This window comes from Nannospalax galili, unplaced genomic scaffold (genome assembly GCF_000622305.1).
Source record: "Nannospalax galili isolate Female #2095 unplaced genomic scaffold, S.galili_v1.0 scaffold611, whole genome shotgun sequence".
NCBI lineage: Eukaryota > Metazoa > Chordata > Mammalia > Rodentia > Spalacidae > Nannospalax > Nannospalax galili.
This window is the reverse complement of record NW_008330486.1, coordinates 560,342-570,579: the sequence shown is the minus strand read 5'-3', so window position 1 is coordinate 570,579 and position 10,238 is coordinate 560,342. Positions and strand designations below refer to the sequence as shown.

Below are 10,238 nucleotides of genomic sequence, written 5' to 3'. Positions count from 1 at the left end.
ATGGGGATGGGGGATGGGGGAATCCGGCCTTCGCGGAGTGGGAATCGGGGCCTCTGCGGACTGGGAGGGGCCTTGACGGGGCGGGCGGGGGATGGGGGATCCGGTTTTTGGCGGTCGGGCCCACCTTCCCTCCCGGGCCCTTCGGGGGAAGGTGACCTTGCCTCTGCCGGGTCCGGCGTCCTCCAGGTCAGGCCGGTGCTGCGCGTGCGTCTCGGAGCTTCGTGGCTGCTCTGAGCAGGCAGGCCTGAGGCTGCTGCTTGGTTACATTTCCTACCTACTGTTTGGCGAGCGTTTGTGTGCTGAATCTCCTTGACTAGAACCGGTCGTAATTCATCTCTTGTCTAGGTCCGGTTCTCTCCCGCACCCTCGAAGATGGGAAGGAGTTACTGAGGGGGTGATTAGGCCTAGAAAGTTCGAGGGGGAAAGTGAGAAAGTGAACGAGCAACGCAGTTGTGGGAGTATGTCATTAACGATGGAATTATTTGCATGGTTAACAGAGATGGCTGAAGTTTCAGGTCTGGGGAGCCACTAAGGAAAATGGGAAAATTGGGAGAGAGGAAAGGATTGAAGGTTATTTTTTATTTAGGGTGTATTGAATTGAGGGGAATGGCTGACAGTCGCTTGGTTAAGAGTCAATGGGTTAAAAGCAGGAGAGGTGGGTACTGGACTCCAGAGAAAACTGCAGGAAAGTAGAGCAATCACAGTTGCAGAGATGCTAATATTGTTGAAATAAATGTAGTGCTAGAGGAAAAATAAAAGTTCTAAGACATACCCTCCCCCTTGTTATGTACAGAATCAAAAAAGGAATTTCTGTATGTGAGCAAAAGGAGCCACTGGTAGCCTTGCAGGAGGGCTTCCTACAAACGGACTTTGTGGCCTCAGGCATCCCAAAGAGCTCTTGCTTTATGTTTTGTTGTATTTAGTAGTGTTTATTATCAGAAACAGCTTAGAAGTCTTTTTATTTTTTTCTTTTTCTGTTTTTGTTGTTGTTTTTTGAGACATGGTCTCATGTAGTCCAGGCTGGCCTCCTAGTGGAGGAAGACCATGAACTCTTATTTCACTTGTCTCTCTGCCTCCCAAGTGCTGGGGAGTACAGCCTTGTTTTTTTTTTTTTTTTTTTTTTTTTTTTTTTTTTTGTTCTGTTTTTTGAGACAGGGTCTCCCTGTAGTCCCTGCTGGCCTGGAACTTACCATGTAAATCTCGTATAGGTTGCCTGCCTCTGCCTTCTGAGTGCTGGGATAAAAGGTGGCTTTGTATATTTTTATTATTTTTTAATTTACGTGTATGAGTGCATGTATGTAAGAGTACTTGTGTCTTGCATTGCTCACAGAGGTCAGAAGAGGGTATTAGATACCTTGGAACTGGAGTTACAGCTGATTGTCAGCGGACATGTGGGTGCTAGGAACCAAACCTGGGTCCTCTGTAAGAGCAGCCAGTGGTCTTAATCGCTGAGCCATCTCCCTAACCCAGTGACTAAGAAGTCTTTACAACACAAAGAACACACAAGTTCATATTGGGGGGGGGTTGCAAATGGGAAGTGACGTCAGCTCATCTTGGAACATCTGGGAAAGCCCTCTGTACTCCTGTTTTTGTTTGAGAAGATGGCAAATGATACCTTGGAATTCTGAAAATAACGTCAGCCTCACAGGCCCCTTCCCAGCCCTCTTAGATCATGCTTTACAACTGGCTGAGGTTTTTGTTTTTATAAGACCTTAAATGTTTATTAAACAGGTTGAGTATCTGTTTTCATACATGTTTAGGACCAGAAATGATTTGAATTTCATATTTTGGGGCATTTTGGAATCCTTGCATATGTATAATGAGATACTGAAGAGAGGACCCAAGTCTAAACATAAAATTCAGTTGTTTCTTCTATATATAGCCTGAAGGTAATTTTATACTGCTCTCTTTGTGGCCTGAGTTTTGGCTGCAGCTCAGCATGTGGTCAGGTGTGAAATTTTCCATGGTGGAGTCAATGTCAGGACTTATTTTAAAAGCTACAGATTTTGGAGGGCTTGGGATTTTCACATGAGAAGATTCCAGTTGTTCCTGAAATTCTAATTAGGTAGATGAGATACATCATATTGTCCCTATTACTGTGTCCTGCTTTGGGAGTGTAAGGATAATTCTGTTTGGTCTTGTCTTGGGCCAATTAAAAATCAGATTTTTAAACCTAAAAGTCAGCTTTTCTTTATTTAAGGGTAATAATTCATCTTTCACAGGTTATGTTGTTCAGGTTAAAAACATCATGGTTCTAATGTGTATGTGTTTTTTTCTCTTTGACAGAAAATTCATTTGCAAATTGCCCGACAAAGGTAAAAAGATCTCCGATACTGTTGCCAAACTGCAAGCTGCCATTGCAGAACGTGAAGAGGTCAGCGGACAATGTGAACTGTTTCATCCTGTTAGTGTAGACTGTAAGCCAAGGCAAAGAGCAATCACAAGAATCGATGTGGACTTAGATGAGGCCCAGAATTCTGACCTGATACTTGATACTCCATCACTAGTTCCTGACTATTCCTCTGTAGGCATCAAATCATCCAAAATAACCTTAGAAACAGAGGGATGCATACATCCCATTCACACAGGCAGTGAAGAGACTTCGGAGGCTGACCACACAGTGAACACAAGCCCAGCTCCCACCATGATACCCTCCTCGTCTGAAGTGAATGAACATCTTCCCCAACGTTGGGTTTCAAGTGAAGTAGGAAATATTTCCAGCAGCATTGACAGCGCCTTTATTGATCAGTTACAGAAGATCTCAATTACAGAGCACAGTGAACACTCAGAGGGAAATACAAGTGCAGAGACCCCAACAGGCCTCCGTAGTGAGACCCTTAGGAAACCTCATTACTTAGAAGTGCTTGAAATGCGAGCCAAAAACCCAGTGCCCCCTCTTCACAAGTTCAAGACAAATGTGTAAGTGTCACTAGAAGCAGGTGTGTCTCAGGACATGATGTGTGCAGAACTCAAAACCTTGGAGTGCAGTAGGCTTAGTGAGCAGTGCTGGGAAGTAGGAATGAACATGTGGAATAGGCCAGTGTTGCTGGAATGGAGAGCTGCTTTTGAATAATGTTAGTTCTGAAGTAAAAGAGTTTCAAGTAACAGATGGGGAGTATTCTGTTTTGGGGTGCTTGGCCAATTTTCATGATAAACAGAGTTGGGAAAGAGAATGTTATTGGTGACTTTTTTTCAGTACCATTCTCTAGTTATTGTGCAACTGCCCCCTTGATTGCTGTGTAAACTAAGAAATGAGAGGGAGGTGAAGGACAGGAAAGGCTGAGTCTGGCCACGGACAAATGGCATTGGGTTTACATGGGAGCAGAGCTTGTAGGGTGGTCAGTGGGCTAAGGCTGTGCTGTTAGCTTTTCTGGTCTTGGTTTGTCCTGTGTGCTTTTCTGCTTAGTATGCTTGCTGGATACTGGCTACTTGTCATCTACTTACTGCGGTCTTTGAAGAACTTGAGATTTGCATAGGCAGGTCCTGTGACACATGACCACTTAGGTGTCATGTGACATCTCAGGTTACCATGCTCAATGTGAAGCTCCCATTTCTCCCCAAACTTAACTTTCCTCCACACACCTGAAGTTAACTAGTCACTGCTGCCCTTCCCTTCCTCCAATGTCATCCTGGTCTTCATATCTCCTGTCCCTGAGGACCTATGTAACAAGTTTGCTTGAGCTCCATTTCTGTGATCATCATTGCTGTCATCCTGTAAAAGAAGGTTCTCATCTCTGGGCGCTATGACTGTGGTCTGTTCCTACCTCTAGCTTCAGCTGCCGACCCTCCCCCTCCACTGCTGCCAGATGAGCTTGGTCACGTACGTGCCTTCTGTCTAGTTGCGTTCTCCACTCATCTGAACTTCCTGGGTTGCAGCCATGTTGGCCCTCACCCATCTTGCTGCGATGCCCTTCTCCCCTCATTATATGAAGAGAGCACTCACTCTCAGATCATTCAGGTTCCACATTGAAGCTTTTCTGACAACTTCCCTTTCCTCCTAGAATTAGTCTGTGTCAGAACCTATCATACCACATTGAAGCTTACAATGTTTATTTCCTATTACTGAGTGAACTTAATGATAAAGTAGTTTCAGTCAAGTATAAAGTGTGAAGAGGAGGGAAAAGGCAAGTTTGTATCTGTATACCTGGTTAGCAGTGAGCAGGAGCTAAATGTTGACTGTGACTTTGTACAAGAATTAAGGGCCAGGGTTAAAGGCCACTTTTGTCCATGTTTGAATCCTTAGGTTACCCACACAACAGAATGACTCACCCCCTCACTGTCAGAAGGGAACATCTCCTGTTTGCTCAGAAGAGCGGCGGCGCAGGGATAAGCAGCATCTAGACGACATCACGGCAGCACGGCTCCTTCCGCTTCACCACCTGCCCGCACAGCTGCTCTCCATAGAGGAGTCACTGGCACTGCAGAAACAGCAGAAGCAGAATTACGAGGTATTTGGAGGCTTGAGTTTTTCTTATCTATGCTGGATGCTGCTTTTGGAAGTCAGAATTTACTTCAGGTAGTTCAAGGAGGAAGGGACTTAATACAAGGGACTAGATTCTTGAGAAGTAGTTGCCCGAGGTCATTAGCTGTCGTAGTCATATGCCACCAGTTTTCAGTCTCAGAGTTGCTAGAGCTGCAGGAAACAGCTGGAGATGGCTATAGTGACGCACCACATCTGCCTGCAGCTGCTGGGATAGCAGATGCCCTTCTCTCCTTCCATGGAGCCCATGTGGCAGCTTTAAGCTTAGTGGTGAGCTCTCATAAGAATCGAATGCAGTTCCCAGTTCTGTCTCCTTCAGTATAGGGACCAGCAGAGAAGGGCAGGAGGTTGAACTGTGTTGCCAGTGGACAGTGTGGCAGTCTTGAGGACAATCTCTGGGCTTTGTGAAGAGAGGCACCTCCTGCTTTGGGGTCTTCACCTGTTGTGTATAGCATTGTCCTATGAGCCATTTGTTTTGCATAGAATTTTTAAAAATGTACATAGGCTGGACATAGTGACACATACCCTTTATTCTAGCCCTTAGGAGGCAGAGGTAGGTGGATTTCTGTGAGTTCAAGGCCAGCCTAGTCTATATTAATGAGACCCTCTTTCAAAATTTAAAGTAAAATAAATAAAATAAAAGTGTAGTATTGGTAATTTGTGTTCAAATTAGCAGGATGAGAGAAAATAAGTGTGGGGACCTTCAGGGAAATAGGAGTAGTGGATATGCTTAGTCATAGGGTAAGTTTTTGTGAAAGCAGTGTCCCGTCTCTCTCCTGAATTGCTTAGCTGGAATTCAGTCAGGTTCTGCGCACCATCTCAAGTCAGACCAGCCTATGAATCAGCCTATCAGCCTTGGCTTTGCATGAAAGCTCCGCAGGCATGGACTGGCATTTTCAAGGCACTTTTTTTTCAAAGCCGTTTTCTTTTTTTCTGTGCATTAAAATACCCTGCTACAACCACAGCGTTGTAGAAGTGCTGTCTCAATTGTCTGGGTTTAAATACCTGTACTGACAAATTTTTACGTTAGACTCTTCTGCTTGAAACTTGTTTTCTTGATAGAATAGTTATAGTAGATAGACCCCAGTTTTTACGTACCTATGATGCTCATAGTATTCATCGGGTGTGGGAAGGATGTGCTGAAGTTCAGGATGTAGGAGAAAAGAGCAGATTAGTGGTACACACTGATACCTGCTAGCATTGGGTGTGATATAAGCCACTGCCAGTCTGAGATCTACTTGGGCTTTTTGAGTTTAATTTCTCCAGAACTTCGCAAAGGGGTGGTCAGTGTGTTAGGGTCAGTGTCTTGGCTCTTTGTGCCATTGAAATGGAACTCACAGACCCCGAAGCCATGATTTAATCTAGAGAAGAAAGTCCTATGGTCAGAAATTGGTGGTTTCTTTTTCCTTTTTCTTTTAAAAAAAAAATATTTTATGTGTATTGAGTGTACTGCCTGCGTGTATATAAGTGTAGCTGTGTCGTGCAATGCCTGTAGAGGTCACAAGAAGGCATTAGATTCTCTGGAACTGGAGTTACAGATGGTTGTTAGCCAACATGTGGGTGCTGGGATTGAACCCAAGCCCTCTGTGTGCAAGAGCAGTCAGTGCTCTTACCACTGAGCCATTTCTCCAGCCCCAGAAATTGGTGATTTCTGTCACAGGTCAGGTGATTCCTTGGGTGTGCATGGTATGTGGTGATTCTTAATGTCTTAATAGCTACTGTAGTGCCAAGCTGATTACTCAGTTTCATATACTGAGGTAAGTTGTTTTCAGTGCAGTGTTGCTTGTTAATGGATGTCAGTAGCAATGCAGCAGGCTGGTAGTCCTCAGAAATTGCCCTGAGTCTGTGGCAGGATACTGAGTGGGATCATGTTCTTTATTCTGAATGACTTACTGTTGAAATATTGTATGGGAAGGATGTGAATGTGTGACTTAGCTTTGTTCTTTGTTTTAAAGGAGATGCAAGCAAAGCTCGCAGCACAGAAACTAGCTGAAAGACTGAATATTAAGATGCAGAGCTATAATCCAGAAGGGGAGTCTTCAGGGCAGTACCGAGAGGTGAGGGACGAAGATGATGACCAGTCCTCTGAGGAGTTCTGAAGATGGCACGGGAGGTCGTGAAGATGTCATTATCTCATATCAAACTTTCCTACAAGTATCACAATCAGGGTCAGACCTTGACGATGGAAAAAAGTGTATGTTATACAAAGGTAGCTACAAAACAAAAACAAAACAAGCCCAGTTGGTCTTTCAGGTGATTTTTATGTGCTTGGAAAATTCAATATTTGAACATTGCGTATGTTGTATTAAAGTTTTCCAGTATGTTGTGTGTTGGTCTGATATTTTAGTGTGGAGCAGAGCCCAGTTTGCTTTTCTTTAAGGTAACTTGGCTCTTTTCCTTATTCTAACCTCTCTCAAAGAGCATTGATTGCGTACCTCTTGGTGTAACACTTAGTTGTCCCAGGTACAAAAAGTGACTTAGGAAGACTCGGTTCCCCTTTCGAGCAGTGAAGAGAGTAGTACCCCAGAGAATGGCACACCTGTTTGCGTGGTGTTGCTGAGGCGGACGGTACCTGGGGGGACACTCGTAGAACGTCGTCAACAAATGTTTGTTGCTGCTCCTGTCTTCTCTTGGGAAGACTGCTGTCTTTCTCTGACTAGGAATATGGAGCACTTGGGAAGGTAGGTGCTGGGTGTGGAGGGCTTCTGGGAGCAACATCTGGGCTGGCTGAACAGGGCGAAGAGGCCCTGCTCCTGGCTTTAACTGACTTGAGGTCACTGCTGTCTTCAATGATAGGTCCATGTACAGGGCGCTTCGTTTGGTAAAGAAACCAGTGTTTTTCTAAGAGTTACAGCTGAATTGTTAGTACATTGCTTTTTTCTTTTTTAAACCTAAAGGGGTGTTTATAGACTGCAAAAACCTCAGTCTCATGTGTACACATTTGTGTCATTTTAAACGATCATATGGTTGTCTTCAGAGAAGTTAACACTTATGTTATCGGAAACTCTTTGTCTACTATGTGGAAACTTAAGTATTAAAAGGAGAAATAAAATATCAATTAGAACAACTTCAAATGCCAGTGGTGATACTTTACTGATACTTGGTTGACCTTAACTTCTTTAAAAGCAGTGTCCATACATGAAATTTGACTGAAAACACATCTAGGTCAGATGTACATGTACTTGGAAGGGCTTGGTGCTATATCGTGTGCTGTAGGTTTAATAAATACTTTCCACATTCCCTCTCCCCTAAGAAAGGGCAGATGTAAGAAATATACTGAAATAATAGTTTCAGTCTTTTTTTAAACTAGTAGCAGATGATTTCAAAACATATTATTTGGTGGTTATTCTCTGTGGAATGAAGTAGCATTTCTGAAAGACTGGAAATACAGGAGGGGGTCATGCACAGATGAACACAGTCTCCAGTAAGCTTACCATTCAGTCTGAAACGTTTGAATGTTCACGCTTTGGCTTATTTTTTTATGCAATCATTTATATATCATTTCAGTGTGATTATATTTTAAACATTTTCCCATGTTAAATAACCACAAAATATTTTTCATAAAAAGCTTTTTAAACAATTTCATATGTTTTTATTTTTGTGTGTATGTGCCTGTGGGAGTTTTTGTGCACCATGATGTGCATGTGTGCAGGTGCCTGCAGAGGCCAGAAGGCTATAGGAGCCCCTGAAACTAGAGTTACAGGCAGTTATGAGATCCTTCATATGGATGCTAAACTGAACCTAGGCCCTTTGCAACAGTAGTACATGCTCTTAACCACTGAGTCCTCTCTCCAGCCCCACAATTTCATATTTTAATGATTGATTATAGTATGGTAAATAGTGGTGTGATCAGTATCCTAAAAGGTCAGCACATCTGTGCACATTACTTATTTCTAGATCTTTCCTAGATTGAATTTTCTTAAAGAATTTTGACATAATCACTTGATGCAGAAATTGTATCTGTTTACAGTCCCAGTAAAAATACATCACTCATTTTAAAATGACTGCAGTTCTGGGGCTTGAGAGATGACTCTGGTTAAGAGGATATACTTTAACAGATGGACTAGAACTTGGTTCCCTACATCCACATTGAGCAGCTGCCTATCTATAACTCCAATTCCAGGGGATCCAATGCCCTCTTCTGGCCTCTGGGTACCTGCACTTACATGCACATGCCTACATGCAGGTGCATAGAGACAAAAAAAAAAAAAAAAAAAATGGAGTGATGGCTCAGTGATTAAGAGCACTGGCTGCTCTTGCAGGGGACTCGGGTTCAGTTCCTAGCACCCACATGGCAGTTAACAACTATCTGTAACTCCAGTTCCAGGGGATCTGATGCCCTCTTCTGGCCTCCGTGGGCACAGCATGTACACAGTGCACTTAGATACATGCAGGCAAAACACTCATACACATAAAAGAACAAAAAACAAAACCATTCAAAAACTTACAAGTTTAATAGTTATAGGGAGAAAAGCTACATTTAAAATAAGCATTTCTGGAGCTGGAGAGATGACTCAGCAGTTAAGAGCTCTTGCCAGAGGACTGAGTTTGATTCACAGCATCCACATAGGGTGGCTTAACAACCACTTGTAACTGCAGCTCTAGGGGGATCCGATGCCTTTGGCCCCTCATGGCACCTGTGCTTGTGAACTTACCCACGCCAAGGGACACACACACAAGTTTTTAAAAATATATGTATTCCTCACTGAAGGGTGAGTTCTTTTTCCTGTTCATTGATTGGGACAACTTTTTATTAGCAGTGATTTTTTTCTATTTTATTATTTTAAAAAAAGTTCTAATGTATATGAGTGTACTGCCTGTGTGTATGTAAGTGCACACGTGTCATGTGATGCCCACGGAGGCCAGAGGAGGGCATCAGATCCCCTGGAACTGGAATTACAGACAGTTGTTAGCTACCATGTGGGTGCTGGGAACTGAACCAGGGTTTCCTTGCAAGAGCAACCAGTGCTCTTAACTGCTGAGCCATCTCTCCAGCCCCAACTTTTCTATTGTTTGTAGAGGATTGCTTGTTCATAATTTTCCATTATTCTGGAAAATTTGTCATTTTTTTCTTGGCTTGTCCATCGTAAGCTGGGAGTGGTGGTGTACATCTTTAATCCCAGCACTTGGGAGGCAGAGGCAGGCAGATCTCTGAGATCAAGGCCAACTTGGTCTATATAGTGAGTTGCAGGCCATCTGGGGCTATAGGGCAACCCTGTTCCTGCCCATCCTTTGTCATGTCATTGTGCTTTTGTGTGTCATTTGCCTTTTAATATAGTGTATGGTGAATGAGTTGCTTTCTCTAGGAGACTGCTTTTGCATGTGTGCTTGAACAGACTTCTTAACACAACAATGGGTGTTTGCCCTTGTTTGCTTCTAGCATCTTTAAATTTCTTTCTCAAAGCCTTAACATTGAAAAAGAAATCCTGTGTGTATGTGTCTTGAGAGGAGTGGTGTGCATGTGACTGCAGGTGCTTGAGAAAGCCAGAAGAGGGTGTTGGTTCCTCAAGCCAGAGTTCCAGGCAGTTACGAGCCACCCGACAAGGATGCCCACATGCAGGAATTCAGGTCCTCGGCAAGAGCAGAGCACACTTACCTGCTGAGCTCTTTTCTCCAGCCTCTTTGTTTCATTTTTTATAGTTAATCTTTTACTTGTGTTTACATACATCAACTCAGTCTATACAACTTTGGGATGAAAGGGAGGTGTTTGCTTCATCTTAAATTTATCTGTGGACTCATCTTGGATGAGTTAGGCATC

At 43.4% G+C, this 10,238-nt stretch overlaps 1 protein-coding gene across 1 annotated transcript in view; it reads left to right on the top strand.

Moving 5' to 3' along the window:
• The window catches only part of Polr2m (RNA polymerase II subunit M), an 8,003-nt gene extending 449 nt beyond the window's left edge, over positions 1–7,554 (top strand). The window contains exons 2-4 of the mRNA XM_008847454.3: positions 2,287–2,919; positions 4,244–4,448; positions 6,436–7,554. Coding sequence (XP_008845676.1) covers positions 2,287–2,919; positions 4,244–4,448; positions 6,436–6,579 — 982 coding nt within the window. The 3' untranslated portion in view covers positions 6,580–7,554. The remainder of the gene's footprint in view (positions 1–2,286; positions 2,920–4,243; positions 4,449–6,435) is intronic.
• Positions 7,555–10,238: the final 2,684 nt, after the last annotated feature.